At 38.4% G+C, this 27,993-nt stretch overlaps 2 protein-coding genes across 3 annotated transcripts in view; both read right to left on the reverse strand.

Annotated features, from left to right (window-relative positions):
* LOC121387772 (ankyrin repeat and IBR domain-containing protein 1-like) overlaps positions 1–11,688 on the reverse strand; it is a 33,356-nt gene extending 21,668 nt beyond the window's left edge. For both annotated transcript variants that reach the window (XM_041518978.1, XM_041518977.1), the window contains exons 1-7: positions 11,600–11,688; positions 8,189–8,430; positions 7,279–7,486; positions 5,862–5,918; positions 5,092–5,217; positions 2,460–2,513; positions 1,010–1,127 (exon numbers count right to left, since the gene is read on the reverse strand). In XM_041518978.1, coding sequence (XP_041374912.1) covers positions 1,010–1,127; positions 2,460–2,513; positions 5,092–5,217; positions 5,862–5,918; positions 7,279–7,486; positions 8,189–8,376 — 751 coding nt within the window. In that variant the 5' untranslated portion in view covers positions 8,377–8,430; positions 11,600–11,688. The remainder of the gene's footprint in view (positions 1–1,009; positions 1,128–2,459; positions 2,514–5,091; positions 5,218–5,861; positions 5,919–7,278; positions 7,487–8,188; positions 8,431–11,599) is intronic.
* Positions 11,689–18,391: 6,703 nt separating this feature from the next.
* LOC121387660 lies at positions 18,392–27,986 on the reverse strand. The gene is made up of 4 exons (XM_041518847.1): positions 27,241–27,986; positions 22,980–23,158; positions 20,901–20,982; positions 18,392–18,656 (listed from the first exon to the last, which is right to left on the reverse strand). The coding sequence occupies exons 1-4, from the start codon at positions 27,779–27,781 to the stop codon at positions 18,472–18,474; spliced, it is 987 nt and encodes a 328-aa protein (XP_041374781.1). The 5' UTR covers positions 27,782–27,986; the 3' UTR covers positions 18,392–18,471.
* Positions 27,987–27,993: the final 7 nt, after the last annotated feature.

Raw genomic sequence — 27,993 nt, forward strand, 5'->3', positions numbered from 1 at the left:
TTAATGACACCACTAGAGCACATTGATTTATTAATCATCAGCTATTGGATGTCAAACATTTGGTAATTCTGACCCATTGTTCTCAGCGTAAAGAATACAGATATTTCCATTAGTAGCAAAGAATCTTTTATATGCACTTTCCTACACAGGACAGCACATGCCAGACATGGGGCATGTGTCTGCCAAAGTGTTTTGTTCTTATAACCAAAATACCTCAGGGAAGCACTCTACCAACTGAGCTAAATTCCGCTAAACTGAGCTAAATTGGTTAGTAAGAGAAGGAAGGAAATGTTTTATTTAACAATGCACTCAACATTTCATTTACGGTTATATGGCGTCGGACATATGGTTAAAGGAAGGAAATGGTTTATTTAATGACGCACTCAACACATTTTATTTACGGTTATTTCGCGTTGGACATACGGTTAAGGACCACACAAATATTGAGGGAGGAAACTCGCTGTCGCCACTTCATGGGCTATTCTTTTTCGATTAGCAGTAAGGGATCTTTTATATGCACCATCCCATAGACATGATAGCATATACCACTGCCTTCGTTACACAAATTGTGGAGCACTGACTGGAACGAGAAATAATCCAATGGGCCCACCGATGGGGATCCAACCTAAATCAATCGCGCATCAGGCAAGCACTGTACCACTAAGCTATGTCCCGCACCTTGGTTAGTGAGAGAGACGTCAAATTTGAGCTGTTAAAATTTGCTCTCGATGGAAGCTTCTATCGGGGATGGCTTAATAACTACACCACTAAGCCCACCTTTGTAGCACCCCTAGAGTCAATCTCATAGTGTCACACCCTATCCAGGCTTCAAAATTGTGACTGCAATTCAGTGCAAATAACAGCAAAGTAAATATCTAATAATGATAAAAGTGCTGTTGCTAATCAATTCTGCAACATCTTCTTGCAGCAGCATTACAGATGGCTATCGCTAAATTTGAGGGCTGTTTTCCCTAAACACTGTATATCTGCGTACATATTGTGAACTCACCATGGTTACGGAGTAAGGCTTCTGCAGTAAACAGTGGAACACTCAACATGTCTGCCGTTTCAACCAGCAGCTGATCCTTCGCCTCTTGGAGGTCTTGAGCCCGCAGTCCACAGTATTCCTGAACAAAAGTGAAGCAATCTTGTGAGAGAAGAAACCTACTGATATTACAGTCAAGTTAAAGTTTGACTTGTTTAACGCCATTGAGCACATTGATTAATTAATCATCAGCTATTTGATGTCAAACCTTTGGTAATTCACAGACGTACATCATCAGCAGATGTTTTAAATGCACTTTCCCATAGACAGGACAGCACATACCACAACCTTTAATATACCAGAAAGAAGACTTGTTTTAACAATGCTCTGAACACATTTCAGGGCTAACTCTGGATGAGCAAAACATTTTGCCAAATTATCTCACAAAATGCAAAACCCAGAGTTATTTTCCAACAAAACACCAATTATTACATGAAATTTGTTCGCCAAATGAAAATAAAATTTGCTAATTGTTACTAAAATTTGCAACTGGTGAATTTGGCGAGTGGCAAAGCTAGCCCTGCATTTTTTTTATTTACGATTATGTAGCACTGGACATATGGTTAAGAAACATACAATTCACGAGAAGAAACCTGCTGCCATGACTCCATGGGTTACTCTTTTATTTTATTAGCATGTTGGCTGAATTGAATATCAATGAAATAACATAAATAAAAACTAGAGTACTGATGAGATACATGATATGCCCATCAGGAGTTTGATGGAAAACCATATATAAATGAATTAATCTATATTAATATTAATGAATAGGTTACAGGTATGATTCAAATCTAATTATGTGAAATTTTTGCATTGGGATGGATGAACAGTTTATTTTGGACCAACCACCATTCCAAATTGTTCCTACATGTGAGGTTTGATTGTCCTGTATGCATCTGTATGCAAGACATGGTCAGGACAAAGATTTACTGTTATGTGCAGCAGTCCGTGAAAAGTGGTCACAGTGACCTAGTAATAGTACACGACACACAACGATCCCAAGTTGTTCCTACATGTGAGGTTTGATGGTCTTGTATGCACCTATATGAAAGATATGGTCCGAACAAGGATTTACTGTTATGTGCAGTAGATCGTGAAAAGTAGGTCACAGTGACCTGGTAATAGTACACGACACACCATCATCCCAAGTTATTCCTACATGTGAGGTTTGATGGTCCTGTATGCATCTGTATGCAAGATATGGTCCAGACAAGAAAAAGTTAACAGACAGATGTATGGACAGATGGACAATGCCATACCATAATGCAACTCATAGATGGGCTTATAATAACAATAAACCACAACAAGGTAACAAATTATCCATTGATCGAGCATCATGCGGGCCCTTATCACTGACCCTAAACACAAACAATAGGCTCATATCTCATCCGTGTAACTTTAGAATCTGACAAACCTCAACAGGCGCAATCAGTGGTTCGTTATCTTCATCTTCCGACACTCCATCGTTCTGTAAAATACAAATAACATAATATATTATATAGCATTCAGTGAAATATCTTAAAATATCAGTGAAATAGAAGTTTTATCAGTCACTCAGTGACGATAACACATTTTAGAATGAAAATTTTACTATTTCACTCTAAATTGTGTTATCGTCACTGTAGAAAGTGTTATCTTCACTGTAAGAAAGCCAGCACTATTTTTCTGCTGGCATTTTAAAAATAAAGGTAAATTGCCAAAGGTTATATAATAAATAGAAAATTTCATGTTTTTTTGTCAAATATGATTTATATCTCATCTCGTGAAGTTTGCAATCGTATCACTTGCGACTTGTGAGATATGATTGCAAACTTCATTCGATGAGATATAAATCATATTTGACAAAAAATATGAAATATCCTCTATTTATTCATACATATTACAGGGCTAGCTCTGACACTCGCCAAATTCACCAATTGCGAATTTAAAAACAATTGGCAAATTATATTTTAATTTGGAGAAATAATTTCATGAAATAAATGGGTTTCTGGCATTTTTTAAGTTTAGTAGATAATTTGGAGAAATTTTCTTCAAACCCAGACCTAGCCCTGATACTATGCTGTATGAATTTTATTTTGATGCATTTCTCAGGCGTAAATCAAATTTAATTTCAAATCCTTAAATATACTCTTCAAAAAAAGAAACGCAAAAGGGTACAAATGGGTTATAACTCCGATTTTATGTTTCCTACCGGTTCATGCTTTGTGAATATAAGGTCATTGCATGTCCCAAACACATTCCCACGGTTACATTCGATAAAACACAGCTACTGTAAAATAAAGTTTCAAAATGTGAATGTTCGCAAAAACGCAGCCACGTGCAAACCATGTCACCACTGCACGTGCGTTGTCTGCACGTGCAACATGAACACCGACAGTATAAAAGTGCAGGGTGTTCGCTTGCCTGGCCTCTGTATCTGGCCGACCGTTGACAATCCAGGACATGCCACGTCTCAGTGAACCGCAGAGAAACAATGTCATCGGCCGACTAGACGCAGGCGAATCCAGAACGGCCGTTGCCAGGGCATTCCATGTGTCCCCAAGCACCATCTCCAGACTGTGGGACCGTTACCAGCAACATGGATCAACACGTGACCTCCCTAGATCCGGTCGACCACGGGTCACTACCCCCGGGCAGGACCGCTACATCCGGGTACGCCACCTTCGGGAACGATTGACTACTGCCACCTCCACAGCCGCAGCAATACCAGGTTTGCGCAGGATATCTGACCAGACCGTACGGAACCGCCTACGTGAGGTAGGAATTCGTGCCAGACGTCCAGTTCGAGGTGTCATCTTAACACCACAACACCGTCGACTCCGACTGCAGTGGTGCCAGATTCATCGACAATGGCCTCAACTGCGATGGAGACAGGTGTGGTTCAGTGACGAGTCCCGATTTCTGCTCCGACGTCATGATGGAAGATGTCGCGTGTATAGGCGTCGTGGTGAACGTTATGCGGCAAACTGCGTGCAGGAAGTGGACAGATTCGGCGGGGGTAGTGTCATGGTGTGGGCAGCCATCTCACACACTGGCAGAACTGACCTGGTCCACGTGCAGGGCAACCTGAATGCACAGGGCTACATTGACCAGATCCTCCGGCCACACATCGTTCCAGTTATGGCCAACGCAGTGTTCCAACATGACAACGCCAGGCCTCACACAGCACGTCTCACAACGGCTTTCCTACAGAACAACAACATTAATGTCCTTCCTTGGCCATCGATATCACCGGATTTGAACCCAATTGAGCATCTATGGGACGAGTTGGACCGACGCCTCCGACAGCGACAACCACAGCCCCAGACCCTGCCCGAGCTGGCAGCAGCCTTGCAGGCCGAGTGGGCCACCATCCCCCGGGACGTCATCCGTACTCTGGTTGCTTCAATGGGCAGGCGGTCCCAGGCAGTTGTCAACACACGCGGAGGCCACACCCGGTATTGACTCCAGATGACCTTGACCTTGGTGGTGTGTCCTATCACTTACTCACAATGGACTAGAGTGAATTGTGAACAATCCTGCAACATTTGGTCATTATCGGACTCACCATTCAATAATTAAATCAATTCACCAAATGTTACGACAATGTGGTTTTGCGTTTCTTCTTTTGAAGAGTATATATACATGTTATATTACAATTTTGAAATATGTTTTATTATAATTTTTAACTTTATAATAAAATATAACTACACATTGTGGTAGTGTCCTTTCATCCAAAAAAAATATCTATATCCATATACATGTGTCATCAAACAAAACACGTAAGCAATACAGATCACTTTTGTCACAATTTTCTCTATATATTCTGGCAGCAACATATGTCCAGTTGCACAAATATAGCTACACATAATTAATTTGACTATACCAGCTGCCAAAACATAGGGAGAAAATTGTAACAAAAATAGTTTATATTTAAACTTTTCCTGTTTTGGGATTTTCATACAGTGTGTTGAAAATATAATTCTACTAAATAAAGTGTGAAAAACTAACTTTCATCAACTCAAGTAAATAATAATAAATTTCAAACAACCTGTAGTCATACTTACAGAAAATACCATTTTCGACTCGAGATACAAGGCAATGTCAGAGTTACCATTCTTGTCAGCACAGTCACACGGTGTCAAGTTGTCTTCGTTTTCCATGAACAAAGGAGCACCATACTGTACTAGCAGCTAAAACAGAAATGGAATATTTCGTTAACATCTCATTACAACCAGTGGATATTAACTAATGGCTGTTACATGTTAAACACAAAGTCTTCATCCTAAACCAGTATTAAATTAATTAAAATTCACAATTTAGTTTGTTAATTTTAACACCACAAGATCACATTAATTTATTAATCATTGGCTATTGCATGTCAAACATTTGATAATATTAAAATATAAAGTCTTAGAGAGGAAACCTGCTTAATTTTTACATTAGTAGCAAGGGATCTTGTATATATGCATACCAGACAGAGTAGCACATACCACTCATGATGCACTGGCTGAAACAAGAAATTCACAATTTATGCAAAAAACTTTAAGTAATGTATAAGGAAAGAAGGAAAAAACTGTTTTATGTAATGCACTCAACACATTTTTATGTAGTTATATGGCATCAGTCATACAGCTAAAGATTACATATAGGAGCGATCTTTTATGTGCCACATCTCAGACAGGAGAGTATATACCATGACCGTTGATATGCCAGTTGTGGGACACTAGCTGGAACAAGAAATCCCCTAAGGGGCCCACCAACATCACACATCCAGCAAGCATTTCACTACTGGTCAGATGTCTTGGCCAAATAAAGAGTAAAAACGAAGTCATACCTCAACACATTTCTTCAGTCCTGAACTAGCTGCATAATGCAAGGCAGTGTTGTTTTTCTAAACAAAAGAAAGAAGATATATATACATGTAACATTCATTATTATATATAATTATATATTATTATATAACATATAATGTTGGTTATTATTATCAGTATGACACATCGTCAATAATTCCACATGCATTTTGATGACCAGGCATGGTGTTTATAAAACTTTTAAGAGTGTGACTCGAGACTAATAGAGTCTGAGACATGAACATCATGACAATGCCATATAAAATGTATGCATGTGACATCATTAGAGATTGAGTCTGGACTCTAAAAAGGTTTTATAAGCACGGGCTCAGATCTATTTCTATAGCCCTAGTTTGCACCAAAATCAAGACAATAAAACACTGCGTCCAAAATAATCACACCCAATGGTGGTCCTTCAGTGACTCATCAGCCGACCTCATATTTGGGTGGACCACAGAAAAGGCAATCAGTTAAAACTGATTGTTTTAACATGTGAATAATAATTTTGTTTTAAAAAACTAAAGACTGAAAACATGTTTTCAGAAAATGGTTGAGATTTATCAGACTCCCAGGACTTCTAGATTATGGTAGCTCCACTCCCATGGCTAGTGATAATCAATGTTGGGCTAGTAAATAACTACTATTGCCATGCCCAATGGCTAGTACAATTTGTTTTGTCAAATGCTGCATTTAAGTCTATTTTGTAAATATGAATATCCTGCCAGCTCCTACCCCACCACCACCCAAATCTATATCCCCCCTTAAGGTGACATATCTGATTATTCCTATTAATAAAATTGTATTTACTTAAAGTAGGGCTCGTGAATTTTTAATCATGGCCAGTGGATTTTTAAAACAATTCTAGAAGTCCTGCACTCCTGAATTTGTCAAAATCTAAAGGATGCAGGGCTCGAATTGATATATAAATTGAAATTTGTTCGCCAAATCAAAATAAAATTAGCCAATTGTTCATAAAATTCGCGAATTTGCCAAGTGGCAGAGCTAGCCCTGAGTAGGTCAGGAGAAATTTTGTGCCGCTGAATAAAAATTACTCAGTAAAACTCCTCAATGACAGCAAAACAAATAGATCTGGTGTACATTATCTGCCATTATTTAACATTTAAATATATTTACATGCAACAAAATAACCTTTTAGTCATGTTTATTTCCTGCAAAAGTCAAATTAAAAAAAATTGCTGTAGGCATGCTTGAAATTGCTGTTGGTGGTACGTTTTCACCCACAGAATTGTTTTTTTTTTAAATGCTGTGGGTGACAAATTCTTAAGTTCGAGTCCCACGTTCAAGAAAAGTAAATGTTTAACTTGCAGAGATCTGTAATATAAGAGTTATTTCCATTTAGACAAAAAGGTTCCTAGGTATTCTTGTCCCCAAGGTTCTCACCTCGTCTTGGCAATTCAGATTTATCTTCTCTATCTCCCCTTCTTGAAGTGTCGCCCCTCTCCACTTGAGAACCATCAGTAGACAGTCGGCGCGGCGCTGTCGTACATTGTAAAAACGTGCATTTTTCTCCATGCACACGCAGTGCAGGCAGGTTTCTTTCTTTGCATTTGTCTTGTTAGGATTTCCGCCTTTTTCATAAAGAAATATTCTGAAAAGAAACAATGTATAATTTTTATTCTTAGTAAATGATCTTGACATTTCATGCAGAGGCAAAACGCTAACTCGTTCATGATCTTATTCTTATATGTGAAGTTTCATAAAAACTGGAAGAAATAAAATTGGTAGACCAGTGACATCATAATTTCTATTTTCAATTAAGTGACCTTGACCTTTGACACAAAGGTGAAACGTGAATTTGTTCCAAGATATCATGATCCTATTCCTATATGTGAAGTTTCTTAAAAATTGGAAGAAATGATGTTGACAGACCGTTCGTTGACATCATAATTTCTATTTTTATTGAGTGACCTCAACCTTTTACACAGAGAGACGAAACATGAATTTGTTAAAGATATCATGATCTTATTCCTATATGTGAAAGTTCATGAAAATCGAATGAGAAATGAGAAAGTCAGTAGAATGGTGACATTGTGTTTTTCATGTAATATACATGTGTATGGGCAAAGACACTATATCCCCTTGATGACTTGTCGCAAGTGAATAATCAGAGATACAGGTATGAAAGGAATCTGATGCCATTAGGACCAAGAAAGCAGGCTTTTACTGTTTTAAAGACACTAACAATTCATTTGACATCGTTGGACATTTTTACTAGCCCCAAAGCTAAGGCTATTATTTTAACTCATTTCATGTAAAACTTTTTTAGAAGAATGTGATCCTTAAAAATTACCTTAACAAGCTTCGCATGCCATGGCGACCTGCAAAGTGCAGCGGAGTTTCATGCTGATGGGAATCACCATAGGAGCAATTGGGGTCAAGGCCTTTTCGAAGGTCACTGTTGTTGCTATAGAGCTGCAGGGCAGCCACTTCGTCCCCATTCTGCAGATGTTTGCGAAACTTGGAGGATGCACTTCCCATTGCAGATTCAACACCCTACGCTGCACATGAATATATATAGTTGTTGCATAACATCTGAAACAAAAATAAATAAATATTAATTTTAAAAGAAGAAGTTTGTTTTGTTTAACGACACCACTAGAGCACATTGATTAATTAATAATCAGCTATCGGATGTCAAACATTTCGTAATTCTGACACGTAGGAAACCCGCTACATTTTTCCTAACACAGAAATGGATCTTTTATATGCACTTTTCCACAGACAGGAAAGTACATACCACAGCCTTTGACCAGTTGTTGTGCACTGGTTGGAATGAGAAAAAATAATGTTGAATGGATTCACCAAGGTGGTTCAATCCTGCGACACAAGCACCTCAACCGACTGAGCTAAATCCCTGGCCCTATTAATTTAAAAACAAAATGGCTACCTTTAAAATATTTTTTGTTTGCTGTACAGTATTAAATCGTGGTCTAGACTTTCATAAATATACTCTTCAAAAAAAGAAACGCAAAAGGGTACAAATGGGTTATAACTCCGATTTTATGTTTCCTACCGGTTCATGCTTTGTGAATATAAGGTCATTGCATGTCCCAAACACATTCCCACGGTTACATTCGATAAAACGCAGCTACTGTACAATAAAGTTCCAAAATGTGAATATTCGCAAAAACGCAGCCACGTGCAAACCATGTCACCACTGCACGTGCGTTGTCTGCACGTGCAACATGAACACCGACAGTATAAAAGTGCAGGGTGTTCGCTTGCCTGGCCTCTGTATCTGGCCGACAGTTGACAATCCAGGACATGCCACGTCTCAGTGAACCGCAGAGAAACAATGCCATCGGCCGACTAGACGCAGGCGAATCCAGAACGGCCATTGCCAGGGCATTCCATGTGTCCCCAAGCACCATCTCCAGACTGTGGGACCGTTACCAGCAACATGGATCAACACGTGACCTCCCTAGATCCGGTCGACCACGGGTCACTACCCCCGGGCAGGACCGCTACATCCGGGTACGCCACCTTCGGGAACGATTGACTACTGCCACCTCCACAGCCGCAGCAATACCAGGTTTGCGCAGGATATCCGACCAGACCGTACGGAACCGCCTACGTGAGGTAGGAATTCGTGCCAGACGTCCAGTTCGAGGTGTCATCTTAACACCACAACACCGTCGACTCCGACTGCAGTGGTGCCAGATTCATCGACAATGGCCTCAACTGCGATGGAGACAGGTGTGGTTCAGTGACGAGTCCCGATTTCTGCTCCGACGTCATGATGGAAGATGTCGCGTGTATAGGCGTCGTGGTGAACGTTATGCGGCAAACTGCGTGCAGGAAGTGGACAGATTCGGCGGGGGTAGTGTCATGGTGTGGGCAGCCATCTCACACACTGGCAGAACTGACCTGGTCCACGTGCAGGGCAACCTGAATGCACAGGGCTACATTGACCAGATCCTCCGGCCACACATCGTTCCAGTTATGGCCAACGCAGTGTTCCAACATGACAACGCCAGGCCTCACACAGCACGTCTCACAACGGCTTTCCTACAGAACAACAACATTAATGTCCTTCCTTGACCATCGATATCACCGGATTTGAACCCAATTGAGCATCTATGGGACGAGTTGGACCGACGCCTCCGACAGCGACAACCACAGCCCCAGACCCTGCCCGAGCTGGCAGCAGCCTTGCAGGCCGAGTGGGCCACCATCCCCCGGGACGTCATCCGTACTCTGGTTGCTTCAATGGGCAGGCGGTGCCAGGCAATTGTCAACACACGCGGAGGCCACACCCGGTATTGACTCCAGATGACCTTGACCTTGGTGGTGTGTCCTATCTCTTACTCACAATGGACTAGAGTGAATTGTGAACAATCCTGCAACATTTGGTAATTATCGGACTCACCATTCAATAATTAAATCAATTCTCCAAATGTTACGACAATGTGGTTTTGCGTTTCTTCTTTTGAAGAGTATATTACAAAAGGTTGGGGTGTTAGTAGAAACCTTTCCACAAAATGAAACACTTATTGTCTTAGAGGGTGGGATGTAGCCCAGTGGTAAGGTGCTAGCTTGATGCACGGTCAGTCTGGGGTCAATCCCTGTCGGTGGGCTCATTGGGCTATTTCTTGTTCCAACCAGTGCTCCACAACTGGTGTAATAAATGCCATGGTATGTACTATCCTGTCTGTGGGATGGTGCATATAAAAGATCCCTTGCTGCTAATCGAAAAGAGAAGCCTATGAAGTGTCAACAGCGTGTATTCTCTCTCAATATCTGTGTCTGACATCATATAACCGTAAGTGAAATGTGTTGAGTGCGTCGTTAAATTAGCATTTCCTTTCTTTTATTGTCTTAGGTCAGGTCAGTGTGTTTAACATGCACATTCAGAACAAGCTGTGATAGCGCATGCCTGTCCCGAGCACAGATGCCAGCTTCGGCCAGGCCCCACTGTCCAGGACAGGAAAGGGTGGGGTGGAGAGGGGGACTGCTTAAACTGGCAGGTGCAAGGGAGCACCAGCAGTCCGACTAGGATCGGTAACAGGCGGAGGGTGGGTTATGGGTGCTATAGAATTTGGAATGTCCAGCAGGATTAAGCCAAATGCCTGTTGAAATGGAAAGGGTGCGAAAGGAAATTAGGTGCAATTTTGAATAGTCCGCCGAAAAATAAAGGTGGGCATTGTCTTAGACCGTCTCTTAGACTGTCTCTCGTCATTTAATTAAATCGTTCAATAGACAAAATCACAAAATTACAATTAAAAACAAAAGAAAATGATTGTGGTTTGGTGGTTTGGTCATAAAAAATTTCAGTCTGGATTCATGGTTGAATAAAAAAAATATATACAGTTTTAAAAATGTTGCAGGCAGACATTTTGTCAGGTAAAACAGAATTTTACATTTGATTTTTTAATTATTTTTTTATTTTTTATTTTTGCTTCCTGAATTAAATTGGCTTTACGGACAGTTTCGTCTGTTGCTTTAAAAAGAAAGAAAAACTATAACAAGTGACAGCTATACACTGGTCAAATAATAAATCGCCTCCGTCGTCTGTAACCAAATTTTTGTAACCGGGTTATTGCTTTTGTTTACGTCTGCATGAAACCAAATCAGACAACGAAAACGGGTCAGTGTCTGCACACTTACTCTCGCGAACTAGGTCGACAATATGTCTCCCTAAGGAGATTTACAGTACTTTTGAAACTACACACAAACTATCGCCTTGTCTCTGTTTACTCACATCAGACGCCATCTTCCTAATTATCAAGTAAAAAGAAAAAGAAAAATCATTTCGTCTGGAAGAAATGGTTGCACTTCATTGCCCATCTAACGGAAGTTGATCCAGTTAACGGAATTAGACGAACATGGCCGAATGTTAAGTTCTTGTAAAATAAAAAAAGAAGAAAGAAAAGCTAATTCCTATATAACTCAATATTGCATTTTATTTATTTTACAGTTCCCCCCTCTCCCACCCCCACCCCCTTCCCGCCCCGGGATTGTTCATTGGCGAAGTCAGAGGCCAGACCCGGGGTGGGCGTGCCTGAACCTCAGTTGGACAGGGGCACGTCAAAAAGTATCCACATCCACAATTTCATCTTTTTCCAGGTTAATTTATTTTTCCATTTGTTTCTTTTGTTAACAACTTCGATTTCATTGTCCGTTTGTAGTTTGTAGTTTGCTGTTGGATGAGGGAGTGTGTGTGTGGGGGGGGGGGGGAGGGGGTCGTAGGGAGTTTAGTTTTTATTTTATTTTGTGAGTTTTGGAGGGGTTATTTATAATTTTCATTTATAATTTATTGGGTATTATTTTATAACTTTTGTTATTATTATTTAATATTATTATTACAAATTTCCCGTTTTATTCTAGCCAGTAAAACTAAATTTGCAACAGTAATTAAAATAACAGAAATACGTAAACTATTAAATTTGGAAATGGTGTACGATATCCGTGGTATTCTAATGTAAATTCGTTTATTAATTACGTTGAAAAAGAAGCAAATTTTAAAATGAAGAATAACAAGGGTGGCAACACAAATTTTTAAAATAAATAAAATAAAATAATAAAGATTGTTGGGTTTTTTTTAAAGTAGACTGTGATTATTTTGAAGTTAAAAAAAACTATAGGCCTATTCTGATATACGCGTGCACGAAAGGCGTAGATTGTGGTGTACAGGAGGTTCGAACGAGGCTAAAACATTTCTTACAATGCCATATTTAATTTGGAGCCTGGGGCTCTAGCCCCCCCCCCCCCCCAATAATTCTGAACTTTGGGAACTACTACTCTAGCCCCCCCCCCCCCATCCCCAATAATTCAGAATTTTGGGAACTACTCCCCCTACCCACCCCTCCCGTTTCATAGGCTTATGGTGGTAGATTGATTTTGATTAGGTCTAGGGGCCTACTACTTTTTGCGCCCCTTGTCTAAAATTCAGATTCCTAAATCTTCTTGCTATACGGAACTTTAGCTCGATCATGTCCATGAAAAATATCGGAAGATGTCAGAAACGTATGTGTGTTTTCGGGCGATATATTAATTAATCTTTCAATGGCGGTGGGGCGGGGATGAACGTAGCCCATTAGTAAAGTGCTCGCTTGGTGCGCGGTCATTGTGGGATCGATCCCCATTGCACCAGAACTGATATGCCAAAGGCCATGGTATGTTCTATCCTGTCTGTAGGATGGTGCATATAAAAGATCCCTTGCTACAAATGAGAAAAGAGGTAGCGGGTTTCCTCTCAATGACTGTTAAAATTACCATATGTTTGACATCCAATAGCCGATAATTAATAAATCAATGTGCTCTAGTGGTATCGTTAAACAAAATAAACTTTCAATGGGGATATATATAATGTTCATTGGACCCACCCCTCACCTCCCCCATCATCTCACTTGTGACGCCTGTGCAAAGTTCATTCATAACATATTAAAGTTACATATGGCCTCAGATTACAGTTATCTTCCCATTTGGTTGTCGAAAATCCGGAAGTTTGACCGCGCAAGTAGTCTGCTGTTTGACTGTGATTATTTCATGGCAGACAGCTATGAAGTGGCAACTGTTTGACTGAAGTGACAGGGGATAGCATGTAGTTTGTAAACATGTGTAACTTGTTGACATTGAAGACTTGTTTGTGGTAATTCCGGCCCATGCAAAAGTAGTGCTTTTTGTGTAAAATGGGTGTACTCCGGCCTGGTTTAGAGGGTGTGTCTGTTTAAACCAATATGCTGGGAGAAAGAGCTGGACAACAGGGGTTGTCCTTTTCAGGGTATGTGTCCCCCATGCAGGCAAAGGTACATACAAAACTTCACGGGCCTGCTGATATTAATAAAAATGTTATAGCCACTAAGGCTATATAGAAACATATAGCGAAATTAATTGTGGTCTGAGGCCATATGTATGTGAATTGGTCTCAGAGCGGTGTTGAGTCCCTTGTACTTGTCTCCAACATGAAAGTCAGACTGTGACATGAACAATATTTGATTATGAGGAGCCATTTAAAGGGACAGACCCTAGTTTTTAAACACTCCAGCATATTTTTCACCATTAGAGCCGTTTATGATCACTGAAATCAAACCTATTTACTTACATTTTATTGTTTAGATTATCCATTTCCGTAGAACTGAAGTGTTTCTGGTTATCCTGTTGTTTCTAATACCTCAAAATGCATTGTTGATACTTTTAAAAACACACCACATGCATCTGAGAAGTAGCTGTTATTGATTAGAGTTCTAGTCTTTATTTTTTAAGGATATTTCCTGGTTTTAACGTCACAGACTCTTCTTTCACTCTGTTGTAACTTTATCCAAATGAAGTTTGTAGATCAACTAAACTTAGTGTCCATTTTTACGGGTTCAAACTAGGGCCTGTGCCTTTAAGATACATGTATTGTCATATTGATAGCATATAAACTCATATGCCATGCTCTAAATTATATTCTCCTTGAACTGGTCTATGGGAAGTGAGAGTGATAGGGATATCACTCCTGAGTAAACTCGAATAATATCAAAACTGAAAGTCTGTGGCATCAAATCTTGGAAACTGCAAAAACAGAACTTGCCGGGCCGCCAGTGCTTGCAGGATAAAGTGTGGAATTTATTATTTCAACTCCCAAAAGGCAAGGGTGTAATTCTGTTCAGTCAGTAAAACACTCGCTTGAGGTGACTGGGTCACAAGATCAAATCCCTTCAGTGGACCCATATTTGTTTCTCTTTCAGTGCCCCACAACTAGTAGGCCTATATTAAAGTCCATGGTATGTGCTTTCCTGTCAGTGGGGAAAGTGCAACTAAAAAATCCCTTGCTACTAATGGAAAAATGTAGCAGGTTTCCTCTCAAGACTACAGATCAGAATGATCAAATGTTTGACATCCAATCATTGAGGGCTGGACGTAGCCCAGTGGTCTAGGATTGAACCTTTGGGACAGTGGGCCCATTGGCTACAATCGAATTAAAATTAGCTCCACTACTAGTATTACATGTGGATCTAACAGCAGCCCGTTGGAGCTCATGTCCAGTTGACCTTTTATTCGACCAATCAAAACCTTACTTGTAACATCATGCCAGTATTTTGAATTTGTTTTTTAAAACATTCGGGTTTATGCCGAGGGTATACAAAATGATTTGGGTGAATTACGAAGTATGCCGGAAACTAATTTCAATATAAAATTTTATATAAAATTAGTTTCAAGACGGAAAAAAAAAACGTGATGGTATAGCCATAAAATCTGTTTATACTAGTATACAATCCAGAGTTTATTACTGCACTTTTCTCCCTGTTTTTTCAATGTTGAAATAGACCAACAAGTTCGCCTATTGCATAAATAGTCTCGACCGGTATTTTTAGAATTTGTATGCTCCCGAATAACCTTATAAAAGGTGAAGTGTTATTGGTCGATATTTAAATTGTTATTTATAGATGAAATGTCACCTTGACATGGGAGTCCACGCAATGCTGTTAGATCTACTGGCGAGACCAGTAGAGCTAATTTTAATCGGATTGCATTGGCTATTTCTAATTTCAGCCAGTGCTCATTTACAATGACTGTTTGAATATTTAAATAAAATTGTAAGTTTTTTGTAGCCTTTTCCTCCTTTGGGCTTAATTCCATGATAGCATTCTAAATATTAGTAAATAAGTAATTTATTCTTTTTATTTCGGTCAGCCCGATCAAAAATTGCGCCTACTAAAATTATTTTAATTTACTGAAATAACTATTAAGAAAATTTAGCTGGCACCAAAAAATTATATTAGGTCCACATTCCCTCATTTCTTAATTTTAAAAAAATTGGTCCACTCAAATATTCAATTGTCCTCAGCCCTGCCCAGTTTATTTATAATTTGTTAAACAGGGCAGGGCTAGGAAGGACACTCGAGCCAATTTTGTAAGAGCCGTAAGAATGGGCACTAATTACAGCTTCATACTCGTCCTCTCTCTATATATCCATGAATAATAAATATTGCTTTTAAAAAATGGCATTTCCACAGACATTTCCTCCATTGAGTATTGGTTAACCAGGTGGGATTTAGTTCTTTTGGTAGAGTGCTCGTCTGAGGTGACTGGGTCACAGGATCAAATCTCCTCTGCGAACCCATTGGTTATTACCCCATCCCAACTAGTGCAGCACCACTGGTATAGCAAATGCTGTGGTGTGTGCCAACTTGTCTGTGGGAAAGTGCATATAAAAGATGTCTTGCTACAAATAGATAAAATGTTTGGGGGTTTTTATGAAGACTAACAAAATGTGCTGGTATCTACAAGGTGTGGTACACTAGAGAGATTTCACTCAAATTATTGATACTGGATAGGACTCGAGGAGTGGGACATAGCCCAGAGGCAACGCGTTTACCTGATGCATAGTTGGTCTAGGATCGATCCCTGTCAGGAGCCCACTGGGCTATTTATAATTCCAACCAGAGCTCCACAACTTGTGTTACAAAGGCTGTGGTATGTACTATCCTGTCTATAGGATGTTGCATATAAAAGATTCCTTGCTGCTAAATCGAAATGAATGGATCATGGAGTGGCAGTGAGTTCCCTCTATCTTTGTGGTCCTTAGTAGGCAAGTCGATGTTAATCGCCAGGTGTATGCCAAGCATTAGAAATACACTCAGGGTTCATAGCCTTAAAGATCAAACAAATTCAAAGACTTTCAAAGACTTTTACCTGCTACTTTCAAAGACTTTTACCTGCTATTTTCAAAGACTTTTACACAGCAGTCAAAGGCAATAGAATGTGATAAAAAAATACCAAATCAGTTTGTTTATTTTGCTGTCCATGGCAAAAAAATGGAGTTTTCAAGGAATTTAAAGACTGTTACGAAGATTGCCGTAGCCATATGTCTGATGCCATATAATCATAATTAAAATGTGTTGAATGCATTGTTAAATAAAATATTTCCTTTTCTTTCATTCTGCACCAGTTTACACAGCCATCCAGGTTACACAGATTTCTGCAGATCAAGTGTATATAAGCACTGCACATAATTAAAAAATAGTAATAATAAAGTACAAAGGGTCCAAATTTAACATCTAATATTTTTGTTTCTTTAAAACTCTTTTAAGACAAAATATTACTCACAAGTAGCCCATGGAATTAAATGTCTTCCCTACCATAAACATTTGCAGCACACTGTGATGAACATCTACAGGTGCAACTATACACCAAGTTTTACCGACCTTACAGTTTGTAAAAAACCAAGCAAAAGACTGACGTTAAACTTTCCGACAAAACTTGACGCCACTGATGTCAGAAAAATCAGGGCTAGCTCTGCCACTCACCAAATTCGCCAGTTGCGAATTTTAAACATAACTGGCCAATTTTATTTCAATTTGGCAAAAGAATGTCATATGATGATTGACATTTTGTTAAAAATAACGGGTTTCTGCAATTTTTAGTTTAATAGATAATTTGGCAAATTTTTCTACACACTCTGAGCTAGCCCTGCAAATATTACCTATAAAGGCGAAACAATAACTGCTATTTATCCTGCAACGACTGTTTCTATTGACAGATTATGATGACCGATTAAAGCAAAGTCATAAACGTATACTAACAGATTATGACTTTTGACGTCACTCAAATGACGTCCCACGCATAGCTACATTACAAAATTGCTCATTTGACCTCTAGGTCATTGTACAATGTGGCTGAAATAACAGAAATAATAGCTCTTCCCCTTCATTTTATGGTCTGCAGGACAAAGATAATAACTAGTTACTGACCTTGAATATCTGCTTTATCCTGTGAAGGTATGAATGGGGAATTCTGCGAGGCACTGCCTAGCAGGATTTCCCCATTCATACCTTCACAGGATAAAGCAGATATTCAACGTCATTAACTAGTTATTCTCTATTTAATCAGACCTTTCCCCGGGATATTTTAAGGTGCTTACATTTTCACTATCAGTTTAATGCAAATGCAAGTGCCAGCTTTGTTGTTAAATGAAAGGGTACTGAGGGCCCTGCACCTAATTAGGTATGAAGGACATGTTTCACCTGATAGAAGTGTGAATACCTGTGTACTGTAAAGTTTTACAAGTTGTTACAACCAACAGTTGATTGTCACATATAGCCAAGTAAAGCGTAGAGGTAACTGATTTAAGGCCCTTACATGATGCCTGCTAGGCAGTGCCTCGCAGGATTTCCCCATTCATACCTTCACAGGATAAAGCAGATATTCAACGTCATTAACTAGTTATTCTCTATTTAATCAGACCTTTCCCCAGGATATTTTAAGGTGCTTACATTTTCACTATCAGTTTAATGCAAATGCAAGTGCCAGCTTTGTTGTTAAATGAAAGGGTACTGAGGGCCCTGCACCTAATTAGGTATGAAGGACATGTTTCACCTGATAGAAGTGTGAATACCTGTGTACTGTAAAGTTTTACAAGTTGTTACAACCAACAGTTGATTGTCACATATAGCCAAGTAAAGCGTAGAGGTAACTGATTTAAGGCCCTTACATGATGCCAAAGCGCTTACTTACACACCTAATACGTAGTGGCCCCCTATGCCATATGCCTCTGGGGAAACATCTGTTAATGTTGTATTCATTTTTTTAATTTGAGTAACAAATGTTCATTGATGGGAAGACACAGTTGGTGTTTATGATATCAAGTCACTTGTGCTTCTGTTCAGGGTTTCGTTCTTTAAACTCCATCATCAGGAGATCCGCATCTGACAAGACATATGGATTTTCCTTCTCCTGACAATTATCGTCGTATTTGGCTCCCACCGTCCACAGAGTTTCAAGGTCATACAGCTCACGTGTTTCTGGCATAAATATGTGAAGGATGATGTTCCCTAAAGAAGAAAAAAATTGTATAAGCATATCCTAATTGTACAATAAATAACTTTTTTAAAACATTTTTTTTTTCCATGCAGCATTTTAGAAGTAAATAATGTATTACAATGAAATTTTCTTTTTTTACACACGTTGCTGAGAAGACATTTGTTATTTATGACAACACACACCAATAACATTTATGTGTGTGTTATCAGTTTAAAGACATACGATTGGTTGCTCCTAAGTGATGACCCGGTTGCTACAGCAGGACTAGCTGTGGGTCAGCAGACAATTTCGCCAAATTATCTACTAAACTTAAAACAAAATATCAATTATTTCATAAAATTATTTTGCCAAATCAAAATAAAATTCACCAATTGTTTTTGAAATTCCCAATTGGCGAATTTGGAGAGTGCCAGAACTAGAGTTTAAAATAAATTTAAATGTTTTTTCTTTTTTTATTGGATGGTATGGCTGTAGCAACCGGGTCGTATGTCTTTAAATTGATAACACACACATGCATGTCTTTTCCATGTCACAAAGCTAATCGATGCATGTGTATGTTATCAATTTAAAGACATACGACCCAGTTGCTACAGCCATACCATCCAATAAAAAAAGTACAATCATAATCATAATTGATGTGGAAATGCTTACTGTGATGTATACATTAGCTACAAGTGCATGGGATGTAAGTGGGTTTTAGGTTGAAAACACATTTAAATTTATTTTAAACATGGTTATTGAGGATATGTAAGAAATAGCATACTACATTTGCAGGGTGTGCACTTTACGGTCGCCCGATCGCCCATGGCAAGTCAAAATAGCTTCGGGCAAGTCAAAACCTTATCACATGTCGCCCGCCTGACGACCAAACATTTGTGCATATTGTATTATGTATCAAAATGCAAATAACTAATGTTTGTAAGAGATCGGAAAGTTATTTTTTATTTATCGTTTTCAACTGGTTTCCTATTAGTATCTGCGTAACCAAACCCATATAAGACATAATAGCAACCACTTCCCCAGTCTATCGAAGTCTAAAATCATTCGGAATGCCTCGGCCGGTTTTGATTATGTATTCGGAAAACCTCGGCTACATAAATGTCTTTATAGGTTCAATCAGAACACCTCAGCCATGTCCGTCTTTACTTTCCATTTAGTTACAGTCAGAACAACTCGTCATATTCCGCTGCTCTATGTTTCGCAGAAAAATTTTGTTTACGAGTCTGAGGTTTTCCGAAGTTACATTGTGTTGGAACGTTTTCGTTTCTTACAGAATATACCAAGTCTGCTAGAGAAATGTTGTTATCGTTATTATCAGTTTCATAAGTAAATAGTGATTATGCCTTTAACTTGTGTTGTGTGTTTATTTCTCTAGTGAATGTGATTATTGTTTGTACAGATTGCTGTCAGCTAAGTATTTTTTTTTAATTCCTCGTCATATATGGCCATAAAAGCACTTTATTCATTCCAAGACCGAGCCATGGTAAAACATTCCAGATATTTGATTGTGTGGGTCTCGTGACAACATACTAATTATAATTTAATTACAGTTTGTAATAAAACTAAAACAAGTTCTGTTATCCTTCTTTTGTGTTGTTATTATTGTTTGTATGATATGATAACATGTTTTTAAAGTGCAATTTAAGGTTTTTTTAAAAACGAAATTCTGTCGTGGGCCATTCAAAAGTTGTACGGGCAAGTCAAAGTAATGCTGTGAGTGGCTTGATTGGCCAGTCAAAAAAAATCATAGTGCATACCCTGCATTTGTGTCCATTAGGTACCATATATCTTACAGCTTGTTTAAAAACATATCCAACTCTTTCGCTCATTATATATGTGTTGAAACACCCGTAACATATAATGCCCACTCATGTAGTAATCTCTATAGCATCAATACACAACATAATAAACTGCTTTTGTGTAAAATTTCAATGTTCTGCATTTCATACAGTTTGTGTTATTCAATTACATCTATCTAGTATGAACAACAACAACAATTCATGGACTGCTTGTTTCGCTTGTCTACAATACATTTCATTTACATTTGTGTTATCTTATTCATTAAATGATTACTTATTGATGGCATAAAATAGCACTTTCATTATAACAGATCCACATGTTCATTTATTTCTCTCTTTTTTCTTGGTGATGACATAGGCATGAAGAAATGAGATAAAAAACAAAACAATCTTGCTCGAATTAATTTCATGATTTACAGTAACGGGTCCCTCCACTGGCTATGAAGTACTAGTTACCTAAATCCATAGCAAACCAGGTGTCCGATTCAAGTCCTTCAACTCGAATACTTGCATCCCACCTTGATTTCTTTCTTTTGTGCTGCAAAATAAACATGGTAATAGTAACGACCATGAAACAAATAAGAGTTAAATGCAGGGCTCGAACCAATGAATTTGTCTCCCACGGCAATTTTTAAAAGAATTATTGTGGGTGAGCCTGCCTATGACAATTATTTTTAAAAGTAAGTTCCACAGCAAATAAACATGACTGAAAGGTTATTTTGCTGTATGTAGACATATTTAAAATGTGCAAATGTTAAATATTAGCAGATAATGTATACCAGATGTATACATTTTGCCATTTTTGAGGAGCTTCAACGATGACAATTTATATCTTGTGACGTTCGAGCCCTGTACATGTAATAATTACAGTACCTACTGTAGTACCAACGTAATTTTGGCATTATATCGAGTTGGCATTAAAGTGAGGGTGCCAAGGATGCGCCACCAAACATATTTTTCATTTGATACATCTACATGTACTAAATGTTATACAGTTTGTATAAAACAACAAACAAAAAAACCAAACACAAAAAACCAAACAAGGTAACAAGTCAAACATTAAATTTGTCAATTGTCAATGAACATTGGAAATATAAAAATGTGTACGGTAAAACAGTAAAAACTTGTACGGGAAATTTGAATAGCAGTCAATCCTTTTCTTTTTTTTAAAGTTCACAATGTTTTTCTGGTGTGTGCTCAGAAGAATTAACTTGTTCACTTTTGTTTGGAAAGAAGTCATCAAATTTACATCAGACTCAACCTTCTATAAACCGAAGAACTGTTCTGATCGTGACTCGTGCACAAGCCGCTGAAGGAACTTCTTCCGGTTCAGGGTCAGAATCGTCTTCCTAGTCGTCACTTTTCATCACTTTTCGTCACACTTTGAACAATGTATTTATTAAACGCAGGTCATACTTGATTAGCATTTAAAACAACTGATGTTATGCATTTACCAAGAATTGCCTGATCAAATCCCTTATTGTCAGCTTTTTATCTTGTACCGCTAATTCTCTGAACTGTGGAATCACTGCACTGACCACTAACTTTCACACAGTGGTGTTGTCACTCATTTGATAGTAACAAAAGTAACAACTCCTGGAGAGCTTAATTATGGCCAATGTACTTTTGTTGAGCCCCTTGATTATGGCCGATTGGAGCATGGGCGATACAATCAAGGGGACTGTAACATCTAACATGTGTTTTCGAGCTACTTGATTTTAAAAACTCCACATATTAATCATTAATACACACACTACAGAAAGATATCCGACACTACCCACATTCAGCTAAACTTTGGCACAAGGGGACTGTAACATCTAACATGTGTTTTGTTCAAAAACATGTTTGGCGGATAGCGAGGGTGGCACTAAATAGAGGGAATTAACCAAGAAAACAAACGGTACTTGAAAGAAAGTTGGCGATATGTGAGGTTGGCGTTAAATCGGGGGGCAATAAATTCAGGGTACACTGTACCAACAAAAATGGCTACTCAATCCATCTCTAGCTCCTATTAGTCTAATTTGGCATCACTTACCGGCAAGTACTCCCAACCCCCATCCCTCCAATGAATATGCTTCATTGCATTTTAACCGGCCTTGGTGGCGTCGTGGTAGGCCATCGGTCTACAGGCTGGTAGGTACTGGGTTCGGATCCCAGTCGAGGCATGGGATTTTTAATCCAGATACCGACTCCAAACCCTGAGTGAGTGCTCCGCAAGGCTCAGTGGGTAGGTGTAAACCACTTGCACCGACCAGTGATCCATAACTGGTTCAACAAAGGCCATGGTTTGTGCTATCCTGCCTGTGGGAAGCGCAAATAAAAGATCCTTTGCTGCTGATCGGAAGAGTAGCCCATATAGTGGCGACAGCTGGTTTACTCTCAAAATCTGTGTGGTCCTTAACCATATGTCTGACACCATATAACCGTAAACAAAATGTGTTGAGTGCATCGTTAAATAAAACATTTTTTTTTTTTTTTTCTTTCATTGCATTTAAAAAAGGTAGGGGAGAATGGATGGAATATTTTTAAACTTACTATCCACTGTATTCTTCCCAGCATAGCTCGCAGGTGTCTTCTGGACATGCCACTCACTATAACCATGTGGTCAGCAAACTGAGCTTCAGCCGGAATGTCGATAACACAGAGATCTTTAGCATTCTCATCTTCTAATACCGTACACAGTTCATGAAGCTCAAATACGCCAGACAGTCCTCCTGAAATGAAAACAAAAATTGCTTGTTTTTATCACGTGCACTAATACTGTTAATGTATTCGATGAGAGAGAGAGAGAGAGAGAGAGAGAGAGAGAGAGAGAGAGAGAGAGAGAGAGAGAGAGAGAGAGAGAGAGAGAGAGAGAGAGACACACACACACATACACAGACAGTAAAGCTGCTGCCGCCTATAAAACAACAAGAGTACCGGTGAGGTACATGATATGCCCATCAGGAGTTTGATGTAAAACCATATCTATATTAATGAATATGTTACAGGTATGATTCAATACTAATTACAGGGCTAGTTCAGGCATTCGCCAAATTCGCCAATTTTGAAAGCAATTGGTGAATTTTATTTTAAATTGGCAAAATAATTTTATGTAATAAATGACATTTTTTAAAGAAAATAATAATTGATTTCTGCAATTTTTGAAGTTTAAGAAACAATTTGGTGAAATGTTTTGCTCACCCAGAGCTAGCCTTGAATTATGAGGAATGTTTGCAACGGGATCAACGAACAGGTGTTTTTTTGACCAACCACCATCCCAAGTTGTTCCTACATGTGGTTTGATGGTCCTGCATGCATCTATATGCAAGATATGATATGGACAAAGATTTACTGTTATTGCAGACCATGAAAAGTAGTTCACACTGACCTAGTAATAGTATGTGACACACCACCATCCCAAGTTGTTCTTACATGTGAGATTTGATGGTCCTGTATGCATCTGTACATGGGCGTACGACCCGGGGAGGCAAATGCCACTTCAAATTCGGGCAAATTTTATCTGGGTAAATTTCGAGCAAATCAACCCCTCCAGCCCCCCTAAATCAAAGAGTCCCATACGCCCATGCATCTATATGCAAGATATATGGACAAGGATTTACTGTCATGTGCAGTAGTCTATGAAAAGTAGGTCACAGTGACCTAGTAATAGTATGTGACAAACTGCCATCCTACGTTGTTCTTACATGTGAGATTTGATGGTCTGTATGCATCTGTATGCAAGATATGGTCCGGACAAGGATTTACTGTTATGTGCTGTAGACTGTGCAAAGTAGGTCACAGTGACCTAGTAATAGTATGCGACACACCACCATTCCAAGTTGTTCTTACATGTGAGGTCTGATGGTCCTGTATGCATCTGTATGAAAGCTATGGTCCGGACAAGGATTTACTGTTATGTGCAGTAGACCATGAAAAGTAGGTCACAGTGACCTAGTAATAGAACATGACAAACTGCCATCCCATGTTGTTCCTACATGCGAGGTTTGATGGTCCTGTATGCAAGATATGGTCCGGAAAAGGATTTACTGTTATGTACAGTAGACCGTGAAAAGTAGGTCACAGTGACCTAGTAATAGTATGTGACACACCTCCACCCCAAGCTGTTCCTACATGTGAGGTTTGATGGTTCCTGTATGTACATGTCTGGAGGATTTTGATGTGCAGTAGGTCCTAGTAATAGTATGCATCTGTATGTAAGATATATGGTCTGGACAAGGATTTACTGTTATGTGCAGTAGACCATGAAAAGTAGGTCACAGTGACCTAGTAATAGTACAAGCTGCCACATCACCCTCTACCAAGTTCTTCCGGAAAAGGATTTACTGTTTGATGGTCCTGTATGTCATCTGTATGTAAGATATGGTCCACCCCAAGCTGGACAAGAAAAAGTGTAACAGATGGACGTACTGATGTGCATGAACACATGCCATACCATAAAGTTCTTCCGACCTGATAGATGGGTGTATAAAAAGGCTGTGAATTTAGCAGGATAATTTGGGGTTGATTTGGGTTGAAAGTATATGATAATGAGACAGAATTCCAAAATATCTGTATTAAATCATGTTTATGATTCAGGTGGAATCTCCCCAAATTCAATTCATGTTTTATATCCTGTATAAACAGGATAGTAAATACTATGGCCTTTAATATGCCTGCTGTGGTGAACTGTTTGGGATATGAAAAACCTGCACATAAAAACAAAAGGGGGCTAAAGGTCACTCAAACTGAAGTACTGTACTACATGTATGACTAAAGTACTGTCGGAAATAGAATAAAAATTATTTTCATCGATTATTTCTTTCATATTAAACTGACAAGTAAATATTTTGTAAATACCCATTCAATGATACTTTCATTGATATACAAGGTGGTGTTTACTCTTGAAATTAAATTAAAGATGTCAGTAAACAGGCGATTTGTGACCTTTATTGGAACAGACTATGACACATTTTGATCGATATGTGTCAATTTCATTTACCCTTAAACAAACTTTTAATTTAAAACTGCAAGTTAACTGATTATTTTGAATTGCAGCATAAATTATTAATTATGACAAGCATATTTATTGAATATAAATTCAATATAAGTACATTAGAAATTTACACAATCTTGCAACAATTTAAAGGTGCTATATAATGCGAGCTGTAATAAAGATTCTCCAATAAAAATGTATTTTCTACCAGTAGATAAAATTATTTCCTATAATCATTTATGGGCATATTGTTAAAGGTGTCTTCTTTAAATGTTAAATCAAAATTTTATTAAACAAACAAACAAAAAACGATTTGCAATAGCTGTCATTGAGCAACATTGAGACTACAAATATTTAGTTTTGGAGAAGGATAGGGGCAAATCATCATCAGAAACAGTCCCTCACATATAGTAACACCAATAAAATTGACATATGTTGACCAAACATCGTTATCGTCTGTTCCAATAAAGTGCACAAATCACCTGTTTACTGACATTTTTCTTTTAATTTCAAGACTAAACACCACCTTGAACATCAATGAGCGCCCAAACAAGTAAATGCTAAATTAGGTAGACTATCATTAAATATGAAATACAAAATATTTACTTGTCAGTTTATTATGTAAGAAATAATAGACGAAAATCATTTTTATTCTATTTCCGACAGTACTATAGTGCAAGACACACATTAAGTCAATACTTTTCTTAATGTGCAGGGCAAGTTGCTTCCTTCTATTTAGCAAATTTAAAATGGCGGGCAAATATTTTATGTTGTTGGAAGATTTATTTTGTTAATTAATAATGATGCAAGTACTTCAATCGGGATTTAGTGAGTATGGTAGGTTATACATTTTGGGTTTGTGTGTCCATTTGTTGCACTATTTCGGTTGAGAAACAGTTGAAACATGGTGCCACGTTTTGAATACCAGCTACAGTGTAACCCCTCTAAACTGAACACCCTTGGGACCAAGATGTATGTCTGGTTTTAAGAGGGATCCAGTTTAGAGAGGTTATTTCTGTCCTGGTTTTTAAAAAGGGACTCTGTAAAACATCCAGTTTTGAGGGAATTCCAGTTTATAGAGGTTTCACTGTATATATAGGGTATGTAACAAGATCCGGACGTAGAAAGAATCACACTCTCTACGTCTCTTTGGACCAGGGCTGACACTGGATATTTTTGGGCTTTAGCCAATTTTTAGATATAATATAGTATTTCCTTGAAAATTATTAAAATATGGTTGACTTAAGGAATATTTTGTTAGCCAAACACTGAAAGTTATAGCCATTTTGTATAAAAATTAGAAATTGGCTAATTTAGCCATGTACAGGGTGAGCCCTGCAGACTAATGTATGACATACTTATGTACAGGGCGAGCCCTGCGGACTAATGTATCACATACTTATGTATAGGGCGAGCCCTGCGGACTAATTTATGACATACTTATGTACAGGGCGAACCCTGCGGACTAATGTATGACATACTTATGTACAGGGTGAGCCCTGCGGACTAATGTATGACATACTTATGTACTGGGTGAGCCTAGATACGATAACGTAGCGCTGACATCAACACAGTCTTCTGTTCACAGACGTAGGCGGAACTTTCCATTACAATACCGTAACTAAGGGCGAGCCCTGTGGACTAATATATGACATACTTATGTACAGGGTGAGCCCTGTGGACTAATGTATGACATACTTATGTACAGGGTGAGCCCTGCAGACTAATGTATGACATACTTATGTACAGGGTGAGCCCTGCAGACTAATGTATGACATACTTATGTACAGGGTGAGCCCTGCAGACTAATGTATGACATACTTATTAAAGAAATGGATGGCTCCCATGCTGGTTCAACAGAACTTTGCTTAATATTTCCAAAATCTTCCACATCTTCAATTTCCAGGTCTTTTTCTGGTCTTAATCGATTGTCTATTTCATAATCTGACGAAATACTTGTAGAATCTGATAAACTGTTATCCAACTCTTCTTTAAAATCTGCTTCTATTTCTTTTAACAGTTCAATTGCTTCTGCATCTGTCCTGTTTGGATGTTTGTCATCTTCAGATGACAATGATGATGAAAAGAGCCTCTTATGTTGTCTACATGCGAATAAAACATCACCACCCACATAAGCATGCCCATTCAAGGATAGTTTTTGTTTCAGCAAACTGAATTTACAACACTGTTGGCTCTGTTTAATATTAAGTGATGAAAACAGCACACAGTTCTGCGAGACTGTAAGGTTGCTTGGTAATTTACATAATTTGCTGTCTATAAAGGCTACACTATTTATAACCACTCTTCGTGCAAGTTTAACACTTTGTAAACAACAATGGGTATGATGAGAAAAACGAAACATTGTTAAACTTAATGTCACAAAACAAAGAAGTCATTAATGTATTCTTAATGTGGTTGAAACATCTGGCACAAGCATAATTCTTTTCTCATACCACTAGAAAAATAAAAGTTGAAAAGACCACTATTATTATTAAAACACTGGAACAAACATAAACATTCAAAACGTGCTCTCAGTAAAACTGTTGTCTCGTTTATACCCAGATGGGTTGAAAA

Source organism: Gigantopelta aegis, chromosome 13 (assembly GCF_016097555.1).
Source record: "Gigantopelta aegis isolate Gae_Host chromosome 13, Gae_host_genome, whole genome shotgun sequence".
Classification (NCBI taxonomy): Eukaryota; Metazoa; Mollusca; class Gastropoda; order Neomphalida; family Peltospiridae; genus Gigantopelta; species Gigantopelta aegis.